Genomic DNA, 26977 nt, shown 5'->3' with positions numbered 1-26977 from the left:
GGGCCTCCCTGCGCACTGGCTACTGCGGCGAGGCCATCTGTGTGGCGTGTCTGGGCCTCCCTGCGCACTGGCTACTGCGTCGAGGCCATCTGTGTGGCGTGTCTGGGCCTCCCTGCGCACTGGCTACTGCGTCGAGGCCATCTGTGTGGCGTGTCTGGGCCTCCCTGCGCACTGGCTACTGCGTCGAGGCCATCTGTGTGGCGTGTCTGGGCCTCCCTGCGCACTGGCTACTGCGGCGAGGCCATCTGTGTGGCGTGTCTGGGCCTCCCTGCGCACTGGCTACTGCGGCGAGGCCATCTGTGTGGCGTGTCTGGGCCTCCCTGCGCACTGGCTACTGCCGCGAGGCCATCTGTGTGGCGTGTCTGGGCCTCCCTGCGCACTGGCTACTGCGTCGAGGCCATCTGTGTGGCGTGTCTGGGCCTCCCTGCGCACTGGCTACTGCGTCGAGGCCATCTGTGTGGCGTGTCTGGGCCTCCCTGCGCACTGGCTACTGCGTCGAGGCCATCTGTGTGGCGTGTCTGGGCCTCCCTGCGCACTGGCTACTGCGTCGAGGCCATCTGTGTGGCGTGTCTGGGCCTCCCTGCGCACTGGCTACTGCGTCGAGGCCATCTGTGTGGCGTGTCTGGGCCTCCCTGCGCACTGGCTACTGCGGCGAGGCCATCTGTGTGGCGTGTCTGGGCCTCCCTGCGCACTGGCTACTGCGGCGAGGCCATCTGTGTGGCGTGTCTGGGCCTCCCTGCGCACTGGCTACTGCGGCGAGGCCATATGTGTGGGGTCTGGCTCACCCCCACACCCCATGCCTGGAACCTCCCAGTTGTCTGAGAAACAAGATTCAAAGAAACTAGTGCCCCCTTTCCTACCCCCACTGGAAGTGCCAGCAGGTGCTAAGCTCCCTCGCCCAAGCGGCCCTGACTTACATGCCCCCTTCCACCTGCAGTGAGTAGATGATGCCGTCACAGCCGGAGAGTGGCAGGTTCACAGAACCGTCCTTCAGAACCACCTTCTTCCCCCTGAAGCCAGGCTTGGAAAACAGGGTGATGGAGGGCAACGAGAATTCCTGCGTGGGAGCAGTACGGTGGGGGGGGGGGGGGGGGCAGAGGCATGTTAAAGTTCCATGGCTGTTTGGGCCCCTGGGATTCCGGTAAAGACACGTGCGTTGGGGGGGGGGACTCACAAAGCCGGTGGTCTGCAGGGAGCGGATCCGCACGTCCTGGTGGGGGCAGCCCATGGCTTCCAGGCTGCCGTAGCTGCCTTCCTCAATGACGTACATGGGGCCCAGAAACTGCTCCTCCTCGAATGCCACCCAGCTGAAACACAGCACCGGGGGCTCGGGTTACGGCAGAAAGGGCGCCCTGCGCTGTCCCCGCGTTTAAACATTCAAAGGGTCTCAGTGAGACAGCGTGTTACCACCTGTCACCAGCCATACTGCTTATGCGGCTGCAAACAGGGCCTGGTCACATGACCCTGCTATCACATGACCCTACTATCACATGACCTATATGTCGAAACTGTAGACAGCTGAGAAACTCTGCAGAGAAAAAGAAGCAGCGGCCGCAGATGTCCGCGGGCTTTAAGCCGAGAGAGTGCTGGTGTGACACGCACACAGCGCCAGTGGGGCCTGTTTGGGCGCGGGCGCAAATGGAAAGTTACTGCAAAGCTTACAAGACACTAACGCAGCTCGGAGACAGCAGAAGCGTCAGCGGGCGATGCGGCGAGGGGAGCCATGTGACACGGCAAGCTCGTTATGCCTGGGGGGCACGGAGCAGATAAACAGGCACACGGGGGGGGGGCAATGTCTGCTCTCTCAGAGACCTTGTGTTCCCAGTAGTTATTGTTCTTTTTGTTTTCTTTATTTTGGAAGCTGTTCAGTAAAAAGCAGGATGTGCCCAAGCGTGTCTGATAGGGAGGGAGAATCTGAAAGGCCGGGAGATGGGGGGGGGGGGGGGAGACCCACCTGCCTGCCAGGACTTTACAGGAGCGCGGGAAGAAGCCCTCAGGCAGCTCCGGCCCGTTGTCCTCCAGAAGGTGGACGCTGCCCTGGAATTTGGGCTCTGAGAAGAGCTGGACCTGAGGTGGAGACACGCTGATCAGACCTGCGCTACAGACGTCATCCGGTAACTCCTCATGCTAACGCTAGCGTGGATGGGTGTGAGATCAAAACGGAGGACCCCCCCCCCCCGCCCCCAACCCATTAAACACAAAAGCAGGAAAGATAGATAGCCGGCCACACTCACCTTAAACTTGGGCAGTCCACTTAAAATTTCCTGATGGAAACAAATAATGAAAACAATCTCAGATTTTAACTTCAGTGCCCCAGCGCAGTGAGATACCACCTCCGGCTGACAAGCTAACGGCACTGAGCCAGGCGCCTCGCCGAGGCCTAACCCAACTGCTGTAACTCTGCACTCAGGGGGGCACAGAGTACACACTGCATTATGGCAGTAAAATGTGCAGCTTTACCAGAATCACGGGCTGGACGGAGCCGATCGTCGCATGCCGGGCGCCCCAATCCTCGGGGCTGGAGTACAGGCCTTTTTCCAGGACGTAGTGGTTGCCGGAAAAGCCAGGGTTCTCGAAAGCCAGCCAGCTGTGATCAAAACAGACCAACAGAGTGGATAAAAGGTGAAATCCAAGGAGGAACAGCACAACAGGACAAAGCAAGAAACAAGAACCCCTCTGTAAATAGGTCAGAGGAAAGCCAAGGCACAGAGCGTGGGGTGTAGGGCGGGTATGTACCCACAGCCAGGAAAGGAGCAGCCTCAGTGGAAAACATCTGTAAAAGATCATGGCAGTGCCCGACGTGCCGGGCGGGGGGAGAAGCCCACAGTATCCGCTAAACCATTACTGTCAATGCGGAGGTCTGCCACACAAAACGCCATAATCCCAGAGCACACACACTCACTTGTGGAGCAATTATCCCAAAGGTCACTGCACCCGATTTGCATACAAAACAGCGTAAAAGTCTAGGAACACAGGAAGGGCTGTGTTGCCAGGGCGACCACATGCTTGGTGACGGCGGTGGGGGCCGAAGGGTGGGGCGGCTGTCCAGCCGTTTCTGTTATGCGGCATCGTGGCTGGGCGTTCTGCTGCCTCCTCGGAAAGCCTGAACCTGCCTGGACAGAAGCAGCCTTTGTGCCGCGCCGTACACAAGGGATTCTAGAAAAATGTGCGGCTGGGCAGCACCCGCCGCTCTCCCTCCCCGCTGCGGGGGCTTATTCTGCGTTGGGTGTGCCACCACGGCACCAATCGGAGGAAGGGACGGGCAACCTTCCAGCAAATCAGGGCCCAGTAAACAGGAGCGTGCTTCTTTTAAAATGTAAGCTTACCACAAAGGATGGGGTTTAATTTAACCATGAGGCCGTGGGGGCAAACAAAAAAGCAAGGCTTCCCGTTCGGTGTCTGTACCCACTCCTGATCACAGGACAGCGCCCCCTACCCCCTCAGAATGATGTGCGACGGTCCAGTCAGACTGCAGCTCTGTGTGCATGCAGCATCACTGCGGGATCAACTGAACCTCAAAGAATATGAGCATCTGTAGGAATGTGGCTACTTCAGTAAATCACTAACGCAGAATGGCGAGGCCTCGGACCTCACACACACACACACACACACACACACACGCTGGAAGGGTAACTGCTACTGCAGCTGATCTATGAAGAAACGACCATCAAGGCTTCTTACACGCCCGAAACGACCTCCATGGACTGTGTCTTCATGCCAAAACCAGTCTCCTCCATGTTGGGAACTGGACACAGCAGGTCAATATTGACTCCTCTCTCGCCAAAGTCTCTCTCGCTGAACATCTTCAGGTGTGGGGACAGGAAGTCCTGGAGGAGAGAGGATACAGGATGACAGGGGTCACCTTCCTGGAGCGACTGGTCAGACCTGGATCACCGTCATGAGCGGGAGAGGAAGATGCTGTCCTTCCGCCTTCCACTCCACTACACGCATGTATCGCGTGTGTTTGTATGTCACAAACTAAATTTGCAACCTGAAACCTGAGAAGTAGCATTTTCCTTCTCCCCAACGGCATGCGATTGCATACTGAAGCCTGTCCGCATGCCATCTGACTTACAGCAAACAGGGGCCGCAGGGAGAGCAGGCTGCCGCCTCCCCAGTCCTTCGAGTCCTCATACTCGCCCTCCTCGAGGATAGACTGGTGGCCCTCGAACCCTGGGCTGTCGTAGCCAACCCATCTGCATCGTGTGGGGAGACAGGAAATATGAGGACCACGGGAGTCAACGTCGGACTCCTGAAACCGTGGAAGTCCATCTGATGGAGCTTACAGCCCGCCGAGGACTTTGAGGGATCCCACGGAAGTCAGCTTCCTTTGCTCCATGGTGGACGTCTCAGAGTTGTCTCCAGCCCGTTCCTCCATGAAGCTGACCACCTCGCTAGAGATCTCCAGACTCTCCCCCTCAAAGCCCGGCCTCTCATACGCCAGCACCTGAAACAGGGTTCAGAGATTGCCCTGTGAAATCTGAGCTGGGAGGTTTTCCCATTGGGCAACCTGCGTCTCGCCCATGCCTGTCAGGGAATGTTCCGGATTCCACGCGTTCCTGCTCCCTGTGCCCCCTCCCCACACAAAGCCATGCTTGGCTCATCTCTCTTCCTCAAAGTATGGAGAACACACTCCTGAAGTTAATGAGTCACCGGTTTTTAATCAACTAAATCATGCAGCTCTGGAAAAAAAAAATATGACTGTTAGATATGGCTGAATGAAGCACCGTGGGTTACAGACAGAGGGGTGAAACATCAGAGATGATGCCTTTGGGCATCTCAGGATTCGCTGGGAAACATGATCCCACATACCCACCCCATAGAGGGGCCCGATCAGGGAGCCGCTTATGGGCTAAAGCGCCCAAGGGCAGAGGTTCACCCCTCAGGACAAGGGAGCCGAATAAACCGTTAGGGTGAGAAACGGTCTAAAATGCGAGTAAAATGGGGAACGCTGTGTGTGCGGCAGGCGGCCACCAAACTGGGAGATTCCCAGTGTGATCTCAGGTGCTAAACCGCTCCACCAGAATATCTAGCTGTACCAAATGTAACCTGCACTGGATAAAAGAGCCAGCAGGACGCGCAGACATGAGCTCGGGGCTTTTCCTCCAGCAGCAGGACGACCGTGGGTGGCATCCGCAAAAGGAGCTCATGGTGACGGAATAACTACTGTTACGAGTGTCCAGTCAAAGCAGAGTGAAGCAGGACAAACCTTGAGTTCGTTAGGGTTTTCCACCTTGATTCCACCCTGAAAAGAGAGTAGAGGCTGGTTTTACACAAGGGAAGCCAGCGGACACCGCACTCGACATGTTATACGAGGGAAACAAGCACACCTTTCAGGTGAAATATGTCACCCAGTTAATTGTGGAGAAAAAATGTGGATGAGCAGGAAAAGCACAAGCAGACTGACTGGCAAGGTGTGTGGAAACCAGCTTCAAGGGAGCACTGTGCTTACAGGAGAAACACCCACTACATCAGACACGCGACGCGGGACGTCACAGGCCGGCAAGGCGGGACTTCCTCCCTACACAAACATACCAGCACGCGTCTCGGAAGTCTGACACGTATAGACTCACCATTCTGAGAGGTCGCAGGGACCCGATGAATGGATCAGGGAACCCCCAGGACGTGTGACAGGGGAACTCTCCAGCTTCCAACACCGCCACAGGAGCCTGGAACCCCGGCTGATCATAGACCAGCCAGCTGAAGACACACACACACACACACACACACACATACATACATACACAGATAGACACAGGCACAGACGCAGATAGACACAGACACACACACACACACACACACAGATAGACACAGGCACAGACGCAGATAGACACAGACACAGATAGACACAGACACAGACAGAAACAGACGCAGACGCAGACGCAGATTGACACAGACACACACACAAACGGCAACAGTTAGTCAAAGATTCTCCGGATCCACAGTTCGGTTCAGACCTTCATTATTGAGCCATGGCTCAGTTCATTCCTCGATTTTTAAATTTTTTTTTTTGGGTGGAGGGTGAATTAAAAAAAGTGAGGGGGGGTGGATCTGGGAATTTTTTGTGTGCCGCAGAGATTTTTCAGGGTTATTATCCATGGTGAGCTAATGAAACTCGCCTAGCGGGACAGTGTTTCAGTTCTATCTTCTGGAACCGTAACGCGAGATCGGGAACGTTTATATCACAGTTTCGGTGTCAGAACCGTCACACCAATAACACTGAGGTGAACATTCTAGAGCAGGGGTGTCAAACTCCAGTCCTGGGGGGCCGGAGCCCTGCGCATTTTTGGGTTTACCCTCATTTAACACACCTGATTCGACTCCTTGTGCTAATTACAGCACAGCTCTTGAGCTGAATCATTTGTGGTGGAAGAGGGAAAGAACTAAGATACACAGGGCTCCAGCCCCCCAGGACACCCCTGTTCTAGAAGTATAGGTGGCACATTTAATGGAACGATTTCCCGTGTTGTCAGGGTGCCAAACATTTGTAAATTTACAGACAGTCTGCAGTAAATCTGTAAATCAATTTGACTGTCCGTAAAACATAAAATAAATGGTAAAAATATGGTGTCAGTAAAAATGGTCTATGACCCTGCGTACTGCGTCCTCCTCTTCACAGTTTGATTACAAAACACTTCATAACCAATGTGAGGAGGGAGCTGCAACTTGTCTTTTCAAAGCCAGTGTACCTTTCTGGCAAGTTCTGAATGTTCTGACACCCAGAAACAACTAAGCCAACATACCGGGCAGGTTTCAGAACATAATGTGGATGTTAACAGCTAACGGCTGTGTGTGTGTGTGTGTGTGTGTGTGTGTGCGCTCGATCACAGCCGGCACACAGCCTCCCATGCCGCATCCAGCTAACGGCTGTGTGTGTGTGTGTGTGCGCTCGATCACAGCCGGCACACAGCCTCCCATGCTGCATCCAGCTAACGGCTGTGTGTGTGTGTGTGTGCGCTCGATCACAGCCGGCACACAGCCTCCCATGCTGCATCCAGCTAACGGCTGTGTGTGTGTGTGTGTGTGCGCTCGATCACAGCCGGCACACAGCCTCCCATGCTGCATCCAGCTAACGGCTGTGTGTGTGTGTGTGCGCTCGATCACAGCCGGCACACAGCCTCCCATGCTGCATCCAGCTAACGGCTGTGTGTGTGTGTGTGTGTGTGCTCGATCACAGCCGGCACACAGCCTCCCATGCTCCCAGACAGCCTCCCAGAATGCTGAACCCGTGTACCGCAGGCATCCCAGAATGCCTTGTTGAACCTGCTTCCTGTCCCTCAACATGTCAAGGCTAGTGTGTAGTATCATGGTGTGTCAGTGGTCACCGCTAGCATCTCACCTGCCCTTCCCTCACCTGCCCTTCATTTGTTAGGATTTGTTTCAGGGTAATGTCAGCACTTACACCCCGCTGTGGACCTTGATGGACGCAGTGCACTGCGGGATCCCGAAGGAGCCTGTGTCGACCACCTCGTCACAGAAAGTCATCATCCTCCCAAGTCCATTTGGTTCCGTGAACAGGTCGATCCGGGGAACGCTGTAGTCCTGGAGCCAAAACAGAGCCACGGATCACACACCAGGCTCTGACTGGGCACGGATCACACCAGGCTGTCACTCCTGTCCACCTTAAACCCTAATTTTGTTGTTCAAACATTTCTGAAGTTCATATGTACGTGGCAGTACATGCATGTGCAGGGAAAGTACCAGTAGAGACAGCAGCCTTCTTTTGCGAATAGCAGGCAATTGTGGTTGGTAACATGTAAGAACCTGCTTCTGTTTTGTCTAACAACATGCCGATTTATACAACCACGAACTACCATCCCACCAAAACTGGAATTGGTTAAACTCATTGTGACTTCACATCATTTGTGCTGTTTCAATGCACCGTGATCTATTTCCATCCATATTCCGGCTGCACATATTTCATTACTTATTTATTGTTTCCTCATTCTCATGTTGCACCTCTCTTGTATTGCACTGCTGTGTGGCATATCCCATAATGCACCTGTCCCCTTCCATGAAACTGCGGCATAAGAATTTCCTTTGAACACACGTGACAATGAAACATGAAACTTAAAACAAACATATGCCTTCCATGGAATTAGAAACAGAACAGAAAGTACAACAGCTTTGGGGAAAGCAGGCAAGACAAAGAGCTTCTCACCTGGACGGCTAGCCGGATAGAGCCGATGACCATGGGGGATGTGGGTGTGTCCTGTCCGGGATTCGGCTCCTGGGCCCAGGCATTCGCCAGATCTATGGAGCCCTCCTCCAGAGCGATCGAGTTTCCTTTGAATCCCGGCTTCTCATACAGGAGCCAGCTGGAAGAACAAATTCCAGTGTGTCAGGACAGGTGATCTGGGTGTAAAGGGCATGGGGAAGCTGATGCAGAACCTGCTGCACTGCAACTGGAGAAGAACTTCTCCAGAAATTGCCTCAGGTGTCCACAGAGAGCTTCGATACAGGTTACAGCCACTCTGTGTCACACGTACCACCCTCTGACGACGCGGACCGAGATCACTGGGGACAGTTTCATGGAAGTGGCGTCATCCACATCTCCGTGGACCTCGTAGGCACTTCCCTCCGACGGAGCCCGCTCGTAAAGGACCATCTACCGTGAGAGACACGGGGGGGGGGGGGGTGAATTTGTAGCCTTGGCTGCTGTGCAGATGCTGTCTGAAATTGACATATGCAGAGTCATGCTAGGACGCTCTAGTGATGACGCAGAGCAGGTCACCTTTCCCGGGCGCTTGTGGAAGCCCTTCTCACGCGGCACCTGCAACGCAAAGGGAAGCGCGTTAGCTTGTCCTTCCTTCTCGAGCAGGCCAGCAAAGACCTCCAGGAGTGAGGCTGAACGGATGTGCAGGCTTTAGAGTTTGGATCGCGTGCCGTTTGCCTGGGCCCAGCACATGTGAGCCAAGCCTTCATGATATACAGACTTAGCCCGCATACAAACTGAAGGTATGCAAATGTATGGCAATCTAGATAAATTGCACGGAAAGGCAAACATACTTCTTTCCTGTAATTGCCAACAGAAATCCTTGGGGCACTTGATTCTGCAATAATATTGCAAATTTACTGGTTTCATAACAAAAGTCCATTGACAAGGAATGCTTAATGTATCTGCACAAGGACATTTTCTTTTTAAGTCATAATTATTTGACTGACTCATTCAGATCAGTTCTTGCCATTTTGCTGTTAATTGAAATTGTAGTCACTGACTCCCAAAAGGAAACCAAACACAAATGTTTGGTGTTTTATGTTATTGCAAAGGTGTAACTAACTACAAAGCAGCAAATTATGCTTGTCAAAGAACTTTTCAACTCAGAACAGCTCATTTAGAACTATAATTAGGATTTCAACTTATTAGAACTTGAAATGAAAGTTTTACTTTAAAAATTTTAAACACTAAAAATGTGATATATTTTTGTAAACAAATGAAATAATGATTTTTGTTATAAAACCAAGAAATTTGCTAAATTTTTACTGAATTTACCCTGCCCCAGTTTTTAGCGGGAAACAAAATGGCAGGGAGCTACTGAAGGAAAATATAGTCTAATGTCTCTTTTTGTTACAACTGGGTACACAGAACACCCTGCAGCTACAAATTCCTCTTCCTGTAAAATGAACAGCAGTAAAATCTGACATGATAATGAGGATGCGACGGTCTGTTCTTACAGGCAAACAGTATCAGACAGGCCACACACTTCATTTCCGGCAAATTCTTTCAGTTTTGAATGCTGAGAGTTTGCTGGGTTTAATCCAAAACTATATAATAAGTAAAACACACAAGTTCTGCTCTGTCCCTTCCATAATCAATTATGAAGAAGGAAGATGTGATTCATCCGGAAACGTCCAGAAAAACACTCGCCCACAGAGCCGTGACTAAGCCAGTCGCACCCGCCGTTCCTTAAAAATGGCGACATTTCATGGCAGCTTAATGACTCACTCACTCACCTCAGCATGTCCAGCATGGAAGCTGGATCCGGATGCCTGCTGAATCTGGATCAGGCTAGTAGGAGCTAACGGTTCCAGAGCAGCGGGTGGAATGCTGTCCGTAGGGACATAGCCCTTACCATTACCCAGGTCAATTCCAGACAGAGGAGCCTTGGCATCTGTGTGCCGGGGGCCACCTTCAGAGCTTCCTGCCTCTGTTTTGTCCTGAGAGAGCAGCTTCCCCAAATAATCTGGAAGCTTAACTTCGGCAAAGGAAGGAGGGGGAGGAGGTGAGGAGAGGCTCAGCACTGACTGGTGGCCGGTGGCAGGGGACACGTGCGAGTCGGTCAAACCAGCGGCTGCCCCCAGCTGCAGCGGTAAGGCTTTGCTGCCTGTTGCGGAATCAGGCTCATTGCCAGGCTTCTTGGAGACCCTGGAATTGGTCATGAGACTGGAAAGGATGGAGCTCTTTCCCAAGCGAGAACTAACTGTCCCTGAATCCTCAGTGGTCTCTGTCCCTGCCTCCCCTTTCTCTTGCGGGCCAGAGGATGGAGGCTGGATCTGCTTGAAGAGCAGGCTGTCCTCGGTGCTGGATCGCTTGGGTTGGAGCTTGCTCCTCGCTTCTGCACTCTGCAACTTCACCATCATCCCAGGTGATGGGTCCTTCAAGGCCTTTTTCTTCCTCAGGCCAAACTGAAACTCCTCAGGATCGAATGTCTTCTCAAAACGGTCTTCTCTGATGGCCGGCATGGCAAATGGGGGTGATGGGGACTTGGTGTGGACATGCTTCTTCAGGGGAATGGAGAAGGGTGCACCCAGTTTCTTGATGTTATGTATGAACTCCTCAAACTCATCAGAGGTATCCAAGGTGTCATCCTCACTGACAGAAGCATCCAAATTCCTCTCAGGTTTCTTCTGCTTCTTCACAGAGCTCTGGTCTACATCTAACCAGCTGGAAGGGCTGTCTTTTTTCAAGCTGCGTGAAGTGAATGATTTGTTTGTAGGGCCCAACTGGGAAGTGCCTGAAGTTTGTTTCATAACCTGTGGCAGAGACGATAACTTTGAACTTTTAAGTGCTTCAGAGACTGAGGAGGTACTCCCCAGCTGAGTGCTTGCCTGGGTGGACTCCTGTAACCTTGGCAGGGATCCTTGACAGAGTTTGTCCATCTGGTTGAGGGAACCTGGTTCTTTCTTTGATACGTCCTCACTTTCCACCATCCTCAGAGTTTCCTGTGCCAACTTCACCGGTTCAATTGATAAAGTCCAGCAGGTCTCAGTGTTCTTCTCAGAAGCTTTCCCAGGTTGAAGACTCGAACCTGTGACTTGACCTTCCTCACCCGTCACTCCACCTTTACTCTCCATCTTCTCAAACATATTCTCCTGACTGGGTGAAGGGTGGACATCACCATTTTTAATTGGTTTTTCTATGGTGACAGCATCCATTGTCTTCTCAACTTGCACCTCTGTCTTCTGTCCCTTTTCTTTGTCTGCTTGTACTATAACAGCATTGGGTTCTGAAGTTCTATCTTTGAGAGGCTTTACGGCCTTTCCATCAGAAGCCTCCTTTTGCTTTCCTTGTTCTCCATCTTGAGACCCAGGCTTCAAACTGACATCAGAGCTTCTCGTCTCCTGGGTCACAGTCATGACAGCCTTGGGTGTACCTAAGCCGTTTTCTACAGGGTAATTCTTCTCAGTAGATGTTTGAATCTCTGTAGGATCTGGTAACTTTTTCTTTGGTTTTTGAGGAATGTCTTTCTGCGGTTTCTCATCGCTAACCTGGTCTCCATCTTTGGTCTCAGAGACTTCAGGTGACACAGGCTTTGTTGACACAGGCTTTATTTCAGGCTTGGAAACAGGGCAGATCAGGTTTGATGAGGTGACTTCTGGAACAGTTCCTACAGATGCTGTGTCTGTGGTCCCTTCCTGCACAGTCCCAGGTGGTGTAACTGCTGTGGTGTTTGCAGGTGCAGCATGGATGTGGGCCTCCAGTGAGACCTGCTCTACGTCTGCATTTTGCTCTTTTGCATGATCGGACTGAATGTCCAACACCTGTGGCGGAGATAAATCTGCTTCCTTCTGTGTAACTGTCCCACTGTTTACATCACAGACACTTTCTGTATTGGTGTGGCTTTGTTCTGTGGTTACTTGAACAGGGATGTTAGATTGGGTAGTAGATGTATTATTGTCCATTTTATTTTGGTCACTTTGTTCGTGTTTCTTAGTGTCCTGATTTTTTGTAGGCAGCGTAGTTAATGCTGAAGATGCAGCAGCTGCTTTGGATACCCCAACATCTTGAGCAGCTTTTGAGGTACTTTCATGGGAGGGTGTGGGAGCCTGGCTGCTATCGACTTGGGAAGCAGCTCCGGAATCTCCTGGGGGACTTTCTGCACCAGTATCTCTTGATACCTTCCCGTCATTCATAGCGGGTTTTTCACTTGTAGTTGTTCTGTTGTCACTCTGAGGCTCATTTACCTTTGTAGGGTCTTTGGCGTTGGGTTTCTTCAACTTGCTGTCCAACTGCGAGGGGGACAATGGTGCCTCTCTCTTACTGCTGACTGTTTCCTCAGTCACTGGCTGTGCTGACCCATGCGTTGTACTATTGTCCATTTTATTTTGGTCACTTTGTTTGTGTTTGTTAGTGTCCTGATTTTTTGTAGGCAGCGTAGTTAATGCTGAAGATGCAGCAGCTGCTTTGGATACCCCAACATCTTGAGCAGCTTTTGAGGTGCTTTCATGGGAGGGTGTGGGAGCCTGGCTGCTATCGACTTGGGAAGCAGCTCCGGAATCTCCTGGGGGACTTTCTGCACCAGTATCTCTTGATACCTTCCCGTCATTCATAGCGGGTTTTTCACTTGTAGTTGTTCTGTTGTCACTCTGAGGCTCATTTACCTTTGTAGGGTCTTTGGCGTTGGGTTTCTTCAACTTGCTGTCCAACTGCGAGGGGGACAATGGTGCCTCTCTCTTACTGCTGACTGTTTCCTCAGTCACTGGCTGTGCTGACCCATGCGTTGTACTATTGTCCATTTTATTTTGGTCACTTTGTTTGTGTTTGTTAGTGTCCTGATTTTTTGTAGGCAGCGTAGTTAATGCTGAAGATGCAGCAGCTGCTTTGGATACCCCAACATCTTGAGCAGCTTTTGAGGTGCTTTCATGGGAGGGTGTGGGAGCCTGGCTGCTATCGACTTGGGAAGCAGCTCCGGAATCTCCTGGGGGACTTTCTGCACCAGTATCTCTTGATACCTTCCCGTCATTCATAGCGGGTTTTTCACTTGTAGTTGTTCTGTTGTCACTCTGAGGCTCATTTACCTTTGTAGGGTCTTTGGCGTTGGGTTTCTTCAACTTGCTGTCCAACTGCGAGGGGGACAATGGTGACTCTCTCTTACTGCTGACTGTTTCCTCAGTCACTGGTTGTGCTGTCCCATGAGTTGTATTATTGTCCATTTTATTTTGGTCACTTTGTTCGTGTTTGTTAGTGTCCTGATTTTTTGTAGGCAGCGTAGTTAATGCTGAAGATGCAGCAGCTGCTTTGGATACCCCAACTTCTTGAGCAGCTTTTGAGGTACTTTCATGGGAGGGTGTGGGAGCCTGGCTGCTATCGACTTGGGAAGCAGCTCCAGAATCTCCTGGGGGACTTTCTGCACCAGTATCTCTTGATACCTTCCCGTCATTCATAGCGGGTTTTTCACTTGTAGTTGGTCTGTTGTCACTCTGAGGCTCATTTACCTTTGTAGGGTCTTTGGTGTTGGGTTTCTTCAACTTGCTGTCCAACTGCGAGGGGGACAATGGTGACTCTCTCTTACTGCTCACTGTTTCCTCAGTCACTTGCTGTGCTGACCCATGCGTTGCCCGCAGAAGCTTACTTCCTACCTGGGCCTCGGTAGGTGAATCCTGTACGAGGCTGGGTACATCAGCTTTTTCTGGTATTTTTGTGCTAGGTTTATTCTTCCTTGTGCTCAGATCAATGGTTTTCTTGGTGGGGGACAGGGGTTCTGGACAGGTGGCTTTGGGCAGTTTGCTTTTTGTGACCGTGCTTTGCTCACTGCGTGCCTGCAATCGCTTTTTAACATCGCTGGGATCTTTCGTTGTAGCCTGGGTTTTAACTGCACTCTTTTGTACCTGCTCAGAAGAACCTCTCCGGACTCCAGCACCTTTCTCTGGGATACTTCCACTAGTTGGGCTGACAGGTTCAGGGTTTTCTCTAGCTTTCCGTCTATTAGGTTTGGGCCGTACCTTTGGGGGTGCTACTGTAGGGGAGGGTTCTGTAGGTTGGACAGCTCCTGGGGTCTTCTGTTCAGGTGTCTTCACCCCCTCAGTCACTGATTTTTGTTCCTCTTTTGTTGACAGAACAGTACATTGCTCTTTCGTGGTTAAATCTGTCACCGCAACCTTTTCCTTGTCTTTCTGCACCTTAGATTCCAAAGGTAAAACGCTATCAGTAACAGCGGAAGATTCAGGAACCAATAATGGCTTCTGAATTGTATCCATTGGTGACTTTTTAGGAAGTTCAGCCACCGCAGCTTTATCTCCGGGTGACCCTTCATTTTCTGTGAGGACCCTGACATCAGCCGTTTCGCTTCCAGAACCTGACTGGGCTTTGTCTGTATCAGCAGAAGTTTCCTCTACCCAGCGCATTTCTAACTGATCTTTGGTCCTCCCAGTCTTATCCTTTGGTTCAGAGGAAGGGGATGAGTCTTCAGACTGTAATACATTGGAGCTGGTCTCTGATTGGGCCCCATGTCCTGATGTTGTCACCGATAATACTGGTCTGCTGGCCCCAGCACCCTTGACTTTGGCTGCCCGTGAACGAGACTTCTTCCCCATTGCTGCAGCACCCTGCTCGCTCTCGTCCAAGCCTGCCTCCACTCCAGTTTCCCTGACTGGCTCAGGGGATGGTCCTACCACCTTGATGACATGGTAGCTCTGGGCCGTACGCAGCCCCTCAAACAATCCCACTTTCGCTGCAATGTCAGTTGGTGTCCAGGGGTCCTCTGTAATCTCCAAGTTCACTTTTTTGGGTTTTGGAGGCCTGTGGGAGAAAAAAAAAAACCATTAAAAAAAATAAGCCATCGGTCCTGAAGACAGCACAGAAGCAGCTATGGCACAGTGCACACAAAGCCACCACGATCAGGTGCTCAGAAGCAGCACAGGCTGCAGCAAACTATGCATGACAGAGGTGCGTCAGTGTGACACCCAAGCAGGTGCATCCAGCCAGAAAATCCTTCTCACAGCTTGCAATACGTAAAGTGAAACTGCCCCCATTGAAATGTGAAATATGTCAGAAGCCTGATTAATATGCAGCTTTTGGGACAAGAAAATAAACCTATCAGCACCTAAGGGCCATACTTGGCGTGGGTGGGATTCCCCGCATGGAGCCAAACACCGGAGTGCAAAAGTGACACCGCGGTGTGAGAAGTGCCGGGAATCTCCGGCGTGAATGCCGGCTCGCTCCAGGTAAAAAATTAACTTTGCAGAGTTCGGCGAACAGAACAAGGCAAAACTTAAAACGACTGGCACGGTATCTTATCATCTAAGAGTGTATTTATTTGTAAGGTTTACTAAGGATTGTGACAAAACTTACTAAATAAAACCAGAACTAAGCAAAAATAAAAATGAAATCCTTCCTATCAAATGTAGATTATGACCGGACATTTGCCCTCTCTTTATGGTTAACTGACTGCTTAAACGCTCTATTAAACTACATATATAAACCCATATTGGAAAAAAATCTATCAAGCTCACACCCAAATGTCACACAAGTCATTAATCAAGTTTCACAAGTTTCATCTTATAATTCATGGCCTGCAACAAACACTATTGCAAAAAGTCTCAGCAAATGAAAGTTACTTCATTTTGGTTTTTAACTAGTAAGTTAAATTCAGCCACAGGCATCTTGTTTGATTTTTGCTTCGTATAGCAAAAACATTAAGACAGCGTTAGCTGTACAGCTGACACAAGGGGCTGGAAAACTCAAAGAAAAACATACAGGACATTAGCCAGTGCTCTTTATTACTCCGCTACAGAATTTAACAAGCAAGAAAAGCAACTAAGCATTCTATTTTTATGACCTGACAGACGCGTGGGCCAGCAGAGTCGAGGTTCATTCAGGAACTCCTCTCTGTAGATTCCACCGGGATTAAAGTCTGCCTTGTTTCCTTTTGTATTCAGACTTAAACTTACCAGCCTAAATTTCAGGCTAGGCTGCCTGAGTAGCGGTTGCTAAAATGGAGGGTGTCATGCTCATACTCACAGTATGACCTCTGTTTTCTGTGGTTGCCTGGTCACCGCACTTGCCGAGTCCTTTTCTCTCTTACATGCCTCTTCGACGGTGTCATCCGTGTTCACATACACCTTCTTGGCAAAGACCTTTTGGCTCTGCGACAGCTTAATGCTCCTGCGCTTGGTCTTGCTGCTCAGCGCCTCCTCCTCTGGGACAGGATTCTGGGTGGTACCCTCCTGGCTCGTAACGGCCGCTTCCTGGTACACATCTCTGTTTGTTCTTCCCTCCCCCAAGGGTTCTGCTGCAGATATGGCTATCGCCGGCTCCTCAATAGCACCTCCTATTGGGGGCAGGGACAGGGCAGTAGCCTCTGGAGATCCTATCACTCCTGCGGAGACCTCCTTTGCAGCCTTAACTGGTGGGGGAGCCGCAAATGCACCAGAATCCGAGCCAGAAGTCAGGCAGGACTCCGGCCCGCTTGAGTAAGGCTCCACCTGGCCCGAAACAGGGTCCGCTGCTTTGCCGAGAGGCTCTGGTGAATGAGTAAGAAGCTCCACCTTATTCACCAGCTCTTGAGCGCGGTCTGGAAAAGCGGACAACGCCGCTTCCTGGGATTTAAGCTTGCGCCTCCCCGAGTTCCTCTTCCCCATCGTCTTGCTGTCTGCCTCCGTCAGGGTGGGATCCGAGCTCAGCAGGTCTGTGGATTTTGACCCGGTCCCATCAGAGCCGGCAACAGTGGGTTTGTCTGGTGCCTTGGTGGGCGCTGTTCCCTCTGCAGTGCCAGGTGGCGCTGCCGCGCCCTTGGGGCTGCCCTTCGCGACGGCCTTCAAGTTCTTCTTCACAGTGGTGCGGATGACGCCGCGGCCCACGTCGGCCGCCTCCCCGCTGCAGATGCTGGTCTCCTCCAGGTACACTTGTAGCTTCTTGCAGACATTCCCTGCCTCTCCTGCGTCAGCGTGCGCTCCTCCTGGCCTCTCCCTGCTCGACGTTCGCGTGCCACCGTCACGTGCCGTCGCCTCCAGCAGGCTGCTCTGGCTGTCGCTGTCAGCAAAGGGGAGGTCGCCCTCGCCCTGGCTGGACAGGCTGCCCCCCAGGTCTGCTTGCTCGATGCACAACTCTGATGCGGAAATGTGGGGGAACTTGGCCTCTAACTGCGGGCTCCTCGTCGGGGTCCTCAGCACCTCCGGCTCTGGTGGGGGTGTGGGGGTGCTGTCCTGACCCGGGGGGGCATCTTCGGAGGTCTCAGAGAGGCTCCTGCTGCTCTTTCGCCGGCGGGTGCTGAAGAAACTGCCAATGCGAGTGAGGACGCCAGCCTTCTCCTCTGAGCCCTGTGTGCGAGACAAACGCCAGTCGGGTCAGCGTGGTCCCAGCGACAGTGATGCGGTGCCCGGCAAGGCTGCTGCCACTTTCTGGATCAAGGGCTGCGCCACTATTTCCACTTTAACATCACAGCCCCAAAGCCTCCCCTTTGAAAGGCCTCTAGAAATCACATATTTTACTTGAAATAAACCACATAATACATAAAACAGACATTTTCAGGACTTACTGACTCAGACATTTGAAACCCGTTAAGCATGGCATCTTTCCTGCACTGTGTAAAACTTTCCAACAGAAACACACTGTATACCCTTACTACTTTCAAAGTACAACCAGTACATATATAGCAGTATAAAAAACGTAAGTATGAGATCTGAAGCAGTTTCCTTCTCACAGATTATTATACTCACTAAACCACCATCAGTTTCGCACTCGTTGATGTCTGCGTTTGGGATGCTGCGTAGATAACAAAAAAGAACAAAGTGTGAGCCGGATCGGGAGCTTTTTGCGGGGACAGTCCCCACCTCCGCCCTCCCGAAGTGCCCTTCCCCGCGTTACAGACTCCTCCTTCCAGCCTGTGCCACGTTTTCCGAGGCGCAGAGAGGACTAGGCAAGCGTGACACGGAGCGCGGAGAGGCGGGTCCAGCTCGCCGAGCCAGTCCGCCTTTACGCTCCAGTCGGTGCCGTTAAAAATATACTGTAACTTCAGTCCAAAGACGTCCCTTAGAGCCTTTCCATCTGAATTTGTAACTTATTCATCGGTCATATACGAGTACATTCTGACCAAATTCAGAACATATGAAACAGTTACACCAGACTGTATTCCTGCAGATCAAAAGCACACTGTATGTTAAAGTTCGCAACTCTTTAGTCACATACATCTAAATATATCTAGAACGAGCAAAAATAAGTGTTCAAACTAAAACGCACAAGACACGCTAATCTGAACAAAGGCTAACCACTAGACTAAGATGGTATCTTAAATTAGCACATTTATGAACGCGAAAAAAGCACTCAATCGGCGATCACCAAACTTGCCTTTCTGCCATGACTGATTCCTTAAGAGCCCGAAAAACACGCGAAGTAAGTCGGCGGCTCACATGGAGCTGAGCGCACGGACGCTGCCCAACTGCTGCTTCTTTAAAATCGTTGTCTTCCTCGTTGCCATTAAACAAGTCCGAACAGGACTTAAGGAGAGGAACGGCAAACTGCAGAGCACGGCAATTAAGCCCCAATTTAGCCCACTTCCGTAAGCTATCTACGGGGGCATCGCATGATCCGGACCACTGGAGATCAGGCTGTCACCTCCTGCCCGGACAACGCCATGCACCTTTTCGCAAAAATATTCAACAACGCCCAGTTGCTTAAATGCCTGGGGAAGGAGTAATCCTTTGGGAAGGGTGGTTATCCTATTGGGATCGATCTGTTTGAAACGAAAACCGCATTGAATGTGAGCCTTGGGTGGAGACACAGCCCCGGTGCGCCGTCACCCCCCCGCGGCTGGTGCAGGTACGCAGCCCCGCATTATTCCCGCCTTATTGAAGCGCGGAGAGACGCTTTCCCCTGCTGACAACGGCACCTACTCCCGCGGAAAACTTCAGACCCTGAAGACTCATTCATGCCCCTCCGCGTAGCTCATGCAGTTGAAAAATAAACCACTTTTTAAATTTGCTTTGCACAAGAGTGATATAACTGTTCGCCCATGTTGAATATTTCCAATAGTTCCGGCACGCAATAAAAAACCAGATAAGTCTGGGCAGGTTGTAAACCTAACATACGAGATAAATGCACCACTGTGTCCACACTTTCTTGTCAGGTTTCTGTCTCATAGGACAGACTGCGGCCGGTGGACAGTGACAGGGACATGTTTGTACACAGTGTTTACACGCTTTGATTTAAACAAGCAATGCCTATTCACAGTAATCGTGCCCCCTGCGCAACCGTAAACTAATAAAACATAATAAAACTTTCCGTGATTGCTTTTGCCTTTTCTGTTTGACTGCGAAGACGCCCCCTTCAGAGACAGGCCGCTATGCTGAGTGGCAGCCGGAGACCGGGCCCATGTTACAGGGACGCCGCAGCTGGACGGGCTTGTCAGGCTCTGCGTGCCTCGGCGGTATGTTTCCTCATTACAAAGAAGGCGACGCGCGTGAGCACATCAGTGGATAGTTTCGATTGATTCTTCGATGGGATAGTTTTTCTTTCATTCGCAGAACCAGGCGTAAAGTTTGAAATCCTCATCAAAAGCATAAACGGATTATTGGCACAAGACGAATTACAGCACTATTTAATTAAATTCCTTGCGAGACTCCGGTTAGATGCAGTCGAGCTTGCCGCCTTAAGTCGTGCCAGTAGTTGTACCTAAATCGTTCGAAATTAAAATTTAGCAACAAACGAGTGAGGGACGGCGACATATTTATATATAGGCACCCGCCTTGAATATAATTCTTCATAGCAAATGAATTGTACATTTACTGTCTTTGTCAAGAATATCCACCCAAAGAACCGTATTACTTTAAGCACTAAAAGGTACAACCGCAGTCGACTGCTAGAGATTTAAATAGAAACCTTTGGGTTAGAAATACGTTACACTGCCTCTGTCAGTACTGTGATAAGTACTGTAACCCCAAAGTAAATGAGTACTGTAATGTCAACAGTGGCCCCCTCCACCCTGCCTCACACCCCCAGCTCGGAGGAGCCAGTATGGCTGGGGAACAGCTCTGACGCGCTCAGCGCCTTGGAGACGGGCATGTGAGTAACCAACCCCCACCTCAGGCTCCACCCCCTAACCCAGCCCAAGCATCTAAATTGCTCCAAACCAGAACCAGTGCCAAAGGCTGCAGTTTGGATTACAAAACAGCCATTCACTGATCACAGTGCGGGAGCCCGAAGGCAGACAGCAGACGGGCAAGGCTGAAGCTTCAGAACCGCGGAGATGCCTCGGTGTACACAGAGCGCTGGGGCACTTTGTCATGACCGCAGCAGTAACGGCAGAGTAATGGATGCAAGCACAACTACTAAACAGACCTTTGCCTTTTATTTATGGACTTGTGTCCATCCCATTAGCAAATTCTCTCCGACGCCCTTAAATAGTATGATGGCCCAGCTTGTGTCCTTTGCAACCTTTCTCGTTTTCCTCCCCGCGGGGACGGTGGAACAGGCTGACCCGCCCTGCAGCCTTGGTAACCTCTGATTCTGGTATCCAGGACACGGAGCCCAAGGTGAGCCTCCATCCTGTTTAAAAGGAAGGGGGTTGGTTACGGCAGTAAATCTGGCACCAGCCTCCGGAATCCGATCTGGGGAAGGCCTCCTCTTCCCCTTCGAATGAGCCGAGGAGGCCCAGTTTGGGCTGCTATTTTAGACACATCTGGCACTCAGCATTACAGATACATCAGTATATAATTTGTTCCTACCTACCATTTTTTTGCCACACTAAATAACTGAAGTAAATATTTCAGAAGTTACTCCAGGAAGAAAGTGCAGACCTGCTTCCAATACTCCCCTCTTCTGGTTATAGTGCAAACTACACCCTCCATGGAGAAATCTGCAGAAGAGTTAACTGGTGGACAAATGGACCACAGACATGAGTTTATACCACCTCTAAATTTCCGGCATCAGTTTGTTTGCTCTTTTTCTCAACACGACATTGATAGCAGGGCTCTGCCTCCACAGCCTGACACCCAACTCCAGGTAAAGCAAAGGACACCGGTGTAACCTGACGCTACACCTGCGCCAGACAAAGGGGGGTAGGCTGTCGGCAGCAACCTGGACGGGGCGAAAGGTGGTGCCTCATGGCTGCAGCCCGAACCATGTTTGTTCTTTTTGGGGCCCCAAGGAAAGTCAATGCAGTGTGTATACAAACCTGTATACCTGTATATGGACGGTATGACAGTACAGCCCACTGCATTATTATTATTATTATTATTATTATTATTATTACTATTAGGGAGACAGTGTGACAGTACAGCCCACTGCATTATTATTATTACTATTAGGGAGACAGTGTGACAGTACAGCCCACTGCATTATTATTATTACTATTAGGGAGACAGTGTGACAGTACAGCCCACTGCATTATTATTATTACTATTAGGGAGACAGTGTGACAGTCAAGCCCGCTCGACTCGGCTCATCATCATCGGCGAGGCCTCGCGCTCAGATGGTCCGCAGAGGACGACCTGCTCTTCACTCACCTTCCTGGACCTTCTGCTGGGGGAGCCGGGGCTGGAGGGGGACATGTCGAAGCTGAACATGGAGCTGGCCTCAGACTGGACAGCCGACCCCACGTCTGTCCTGAAGCTGTACTCCGTCATCATGCTCACCTGGTCAAAGGGCCTGTGGGGGAGAGGCAGCACACGGCCATGTCTGTGACGTGGACAGCAATCCTTTCCCGGGCCTGTTGGCTCCCCCTCCGCCTGTGGCCTGGGGGGGCAGGTGCTCCCCGAATTCCCACACCCACACGCGGATGGAACTGCCATAACACCCGTGTTGCTCCCCCATGCAGTTTCGTTTCTCCACCACTAGATGATCTACAGTTGGAAAGCAGTTGCTTAAATGTATCTTTTGAACTCATTTAAGACTGACAATGTTGCTGAAAAGTGACGAGCCCAATAATTGAAATGCTCGTTAGATACTGGGCCGCGCTGTGCTCAGGCCCCCAGGCTGTGCTCAGGCCCCCAGGCTGTGCTCAGGCCCCCAGGCTGTGCTCAGGCCCCCAGGCTGTGCTCAGGCCCCCAGGCTGTGCTCAGGCCCCCAGGCTGTGCAGGCTGATTGGACCCTTGCCTCTGTGCTAAATTGCTAATGAATGCCAGCTGCTGCAGTGGCTCAGCCAATCAGCCGCGGGGGGGGGGGGGGGGGGGCAGGAGGCCCACTGCCTTGTTACTACAGCCTCCATTTTGAATCACTGAGGCTGAAAAGGTTACTAACTCTAGTGAAGTGCCCTCAGGGTCTCACAGGGTGGTACTGTAGCAGTTAGGATGGAGGTAGGGGGTGGACTACTTCCCTGTTCCCTGTAATGTTTTTCTGAATTCAGCTCCAAGGAGACAGTGCTACTTCCCTTCTGAGTCATAGACAGCAAAGAGAAATTCTGCTTTATGCCCAAACCCAGCCCTGGCTTCCGCGCCCGCGCTGGCCAGTCTGTGGAGACGCGGGCACGTGCTCTGCTGCACGCGGAGACCATAAACCACGCGGCGGAGTAGCTTATTCTAAAGGGAAATACCGCCCTCTAACGGCCGTTTTCATAACACACCATGAGAACAGTTGTCTATTTTATTTATAAATCACTGTCAATACTGGTAACCGACTGGTTAATGACCGGGCAATCTAAATAGCTTTAAACCTTTAAAGACTCATTTGCCTTCTTTACACACAGCGCAAAATATGCAACAGGATTTCTTTGTATTTAGTCTAGCTAATAAATTCATTAGGCTTTACAGTGATATTGATTGAACTGACAACTGAAATCACGAAACACGTTAAGTATATAAACATAAACTTGATTTTAAAATGACCGATGCTACGTAACATTTAGTTTTTTTACGCAACTACAATTATTACGAAAACAATTTACATCGAATTTAAAAGTAGTTCGTTTAATACAACAAGCTCAATCGAGCCAAATTAAATAAGAGTGTAGATGGATAGAAAAGCAGCATAAACGGCTGGTTAGCTGCGTGTGAAATGAATTCACCTGTAACCAGGGACGGGTTACGGACCGGGCCAGCAGGGCCGCTGCCCAGGGGCCCTTGGGGTGCAGGGGGCCCATGGGGCCCCTAGCCCAAAACAATTTGCAACGCTTACCAACAATGTATTTTCGTTTGTCTATTTTAGAGGGCCTACATTCTTTGATCCTCTGCCTACAAGGGCCCCTGACCCTATAGGGCCTCTGATGGAAACATGGAGGGAGGGCGTTTGGCTGCCAAGGGCCCTTGAATTGTGGTGGTGGTGGTGCTGGTGGTGGGGGGGGGGCCTCGCGAACGTTTTACCCAGGGGCCCACACAACCCATAATCCATCCCTGCCTGTAACCAGTTATGATTAACAGGCTGGGACAGCAGCAGAGGGTAGGGCGGCACTAGTCATACTCGCATTCACCAAATGAGGGCGCACGTGGTCTATTTACATGCGACCGAGTGAGTATCATTCGTCAAATCCATTTTCAGGAAGAATCCATTCCCCCGCATTCCTCTTTAATTAGTGCTGCAGTTTGTAGGAACACTCAACTTGTGTGCCCACGGCCCTCATTCTCATGTAAAACCTACATCCTATTGATAAGAAGACGAATGATAAATAGAATGTCTATTTCAGGTGCTGCTTAACTCGCTCCCTGGACGAAAAAAAGGTCTGGATGTGTCACCGGCCGCAGTGGGCTTCGGGCTGGGTCACCATGCAGGCCCCCCTTAAAACACAAAGATCCCCGGAACTGCCGCAGGCTGACGGCTGTGCTCTGCAGGACGACCTGACCTCAGTGCAGCATAAAGCAGCACAGGAGTGACTGAGCTGTAAACCACAAACCCCTTCCTGAGCACATTTACAGACTTTTTATTTAGTTGGCAGATGCTCTTAGCAAGAGGTGAAGAGTAAACACTGATTATAGCACGTTGCCACACCCACCACACGACAAACCACCTCAGGGATGAGAGCCTGAGTGCAGCCGTGTGGCGGGTTATACCTCAGCACCACACTAGTTCAAATGGACCAGTGTGAGTTTTTTCCGGTGGCTGAAGTACCAATCCTGCCACCAGCCCCCAATTTTTTCATATAAGTTGAAGGACCTCCATGTAGGACTAAATGTAGATTAACATCATACCCAAGATGAAGCAATTGCAGGTTACGGGCCTTGCTCAAGGGCCCAACAGAGTAGGATCACTCCTGGCATTCGTAGGATCCAAACCAGCAACCTTCCGACTGCCGATCCCCAGCTTCAGAGCCATCACTCTTATCCAGAGCAACAAATAACTGAGAAACCATGATCAGCCACTCTGAGGAGCACCTGGGGTTTAAGGTTCATTCTGCTAACTCTGGGATCTGAACTGGCGACCTTCTGACCACAGGCACAGAATCCGAACTTGCTGAGCCCCCCCAATCCCATCATCCCACTGCCAAAAAGATCTTCAGTAAGTTGCCTAACCTCTACTGCCCCATGGCTCTGACCCCCGCTGCCATGAAGTGCTTAGAGCGACCTTCCGCCCGCACTGGACCCACTACAATTCGCATATCGGCCTAACGGGTCAACTGAGGACGTCATATCCGCTACTGACCTAAACGAGGGAGACACCTACGTTAGAATGCTTTTCATAGTCTTCAGTTCGGCATTCAGCACCATCATCCCCCAAAGACTGTACATGAAACTGACTGAGCTGGGACTGAGCATCTCTCTCTGCAACTGGATACGGGACTTTCTGTCAGAGAGGCCTCAGTCCGTCGGTATCGGCGACAACATTTCCAGCACCATCAGACTGAGCACAGGAGCTCCTCAGGGCTGCGTTCTCAGTCCACTATTGTTCCCACTGCTGACCCACGACTGAACTGCCACACGCAGCTTTGGCCACATCAACAAGTTTGCAGATGATACGACAGTGCTGGGGCTCATCTGCCACAACGACGAGTCAGTATACAGAGATGTGGTCCAGCAGCTGGCAACAACCTGTCACTCAACGAGGACAAAACTAAAGAGATGATCATCAGCTTCAAGAAATCCTGCTCCACCCACATCCACACACCACTCAGGATCAACGGCTCCACGGTGGAGGCTGATAAGAACACCACGTTTCTGGGAGTTCACATCTCAGATGACCTCACGTGGACCAACAACACAGCCTCCATCACCAAGAAGGCTCAACAGTGTCTTCACTTCCTAAGGTGACTGAAGCGGGCCAGCCTCCCCCCCCCCATCCTCACCGTGTTCTACAGGGGCACCATAGAGAGCATCCTGACCAGCCGTATCTCCGTTTGGTTTGGCAGTGCCGGTGCTGCTGACCGGAAAAGCCTGCAGTAGATTGTAAAAGCAGCCGGCAACGTCATCGGTGCGTCTCTCCCCTCGCTGCAGGAGATCTTCCGAAAACACTGCATCAGGAAGGCCTCCCGCGTTGTGCTCGACTCCTCACACCCCTCAGAGGAACTGCTCACACTGCTCCCATCAGGCAGATGGTATCACAAGCCATCAGACTCCTAAACACACTGCCTGCCTGACCTCTACCTCACACACACACCCAGACTGCGAACTGACTCACTCCAAGCACTGCAGCCCTGCACTTTTCAAATCACAGATTCTGTGATGCACTCGCTGCTCATATCAAACACTGCTAATCTCATGCTGATCTTATGTACTCTTAATGCGCAAAAGTACATTCCATAATTGTGACTGCTTGACTGATGCACATTATTGACTTGTTTGCACGTATCTTATTATTTTCCTTCTTGTCCTGTCTACTTAGGTTTGGATCTAAAGGTTATGTGCTTTAGTGTTTCCCCTGTTGTTCTGTGTACTCCGTAAAACTGGAGCCACGTCGTCTCGTCTCTCTGTATACTTGTACACAGCAGTGATGACAATAAAGTTCAGATTGACCTTTGACCTGAGTTACACACCACCTCCCAATGCAGGATTTGAGCGCTTGGTTAAAAAGGAATTCTCTTGAATAGTTTGCTCATTATTTGCCTCTAATTTTAGTTAGAGAGCTTCAGTTTCATTACAGGCTGGTCATAGGGTCCCTGATGAAGCCCAGGACAGAGGTAAAAGTGAGTTAGACCAGGGCCCCGGGCCCCTTAGGACGAAGGCGGCAGCTGGACAGGAGCCTCCTTAACCTCAAAGCTCTGACTAAATCAGCCTGGATATGACTTTACTGGTAAATAACCTCGGTATTGCCAGGCTGTGTCCTGCGGCATGGCTCTCACTCTGCCGGGCGACCTTAAACTCACACAAGCTCATCATCTCAAGCCTGTTTTCACACAGCCTTGGTAAAAGGCAGAACCGCGATCTGCTATCAATTACAGCACTGCTCTCGTTACCCCAGCGCTCCGCTCATTAAAAAAGGGCTCAGTTCAGTTTGACTTCAGTTCAGTCATTTCTAAGCTGCACCTTTGCCAACTCAGTTGCCCCAATGTGCTTAATGAAGATTTAGGTTTTAGCCAAAGCATCACGAGCCAGTTTGAAAAAGGCAGAACATGAAAACTCCTGTGGCAATTACAGGGGGTTATGGGGCGGGGGGGGGGGGGGGGGCAGAAGCCAGCACCCCCAGTCAGGATCAGCCTCTGCAGTCATGTACAACATCCACTGCTGCAGAAACCGGAGCAACGAGGTCGTGTCCTTAACCACAGCCAGGCGGGCCACACCTTACCAGTCACCTCACCTGCCCCCCCGGCCCCCCATCTCATTACCTGGCACCTCACCCCCTCCCCCCAGTAAATGCTCTGCTTGACTCCCCAGAAGCTGCAGAAACAGTCCACCTTCGTCATGCACCAAATATGCTCATATGCCCCTGTGCTTTTTCTCAGAAAGTCCTGCCAGAACAAAG

The 26977-nt window shown here is 51.0% G+C and overlaps 1 protein-coding gene across 3 annotated transcripts in view; it reads right to left on the bottom strand.

Annotated features, from left to right (window-relative positions):
- crybg1a (crystallin beta-gamma domain containing 1a) overlaps positions 1-26977 on the bottom strand; it is a 37681-nt gene that overhangs the window by 3045 nt on the left and 7659 nt on the right. For 2 of the 3 annotated variants that reach the window (XM_072699382.1, XM_072699383.1), the window contains exons 2-18: positions 21661-21802; positions 16181-17478; positions 9955-14959; positions 8735-8773; positions 8490-8608; positions 8162-8318; positions 7403-7542; positions 5574-5700; positions 5210-5245; positions 4287-4447; positions 4076-4196; positions 3682-3827; positions 2461-2587; positions 2235-2264; positions 1955-2067; positions 1175-1307; positions 918-1057 (exon numbers count right to left, since the gene is read on the bottom strand). In XM_072699382.1, the coding sequence (XP_072555483.1) occupies positions 918-1057; positions 1175-1307; positions 1955-2067; positions 2235-2264; positions 2461-2587; positions 3682-3827; positions 4076-4196; positions 4287-4447; positions 5210-5245; positions 5574-5700; positions 7403-7542; positions 8162-8318; positions 8490-8608; positions 8735-8773; positions 9955-14959; positions 16181-17478; positions 21661-21802 (8034 nt within the window). Of the gene's footprint in view, positions 1-917; positions 1058-1174; positions 1308-1954; positions 2068-2234; positions 2265-2460; positions 2588-3681; positions 3828-4075; positions 4197-4286; positions 4448-5209; positions 5246-5573; positions 5701-7402; positions 7543-8161; positions 8319-8489; positions 8609-8734; positions 8774-9954; positions 14960-16180; positions 17479-17877; positions 17924-18505; positions 19100-21660; positions 21803-26977 lie in introns of those variants that run through there. The other variant, XM_072699384.1, reaches the window with a different exon arrangement.

The sequence above is a fragment of the Paramormyrops kingsleyae genome, chromosome 14 (genome assembly GCF_048594095.1).
Source record: "Paramormyrops kingsleyae isolate MSU_618 chromosome 14, PKINGS_0.4, whole genome shotgun sequence".
Taxonomy (NCBI): domain Eukaryota; kingdom Metazoa; phylum Chordata; class Actinopteri; order Osteoglossiformes; family Mormyridae; genus Paramormyrops; species Paramormyrops kingsleyae.
This window is presented reverse-complemented; position numbering and strand designations above follow the sequence as displayed.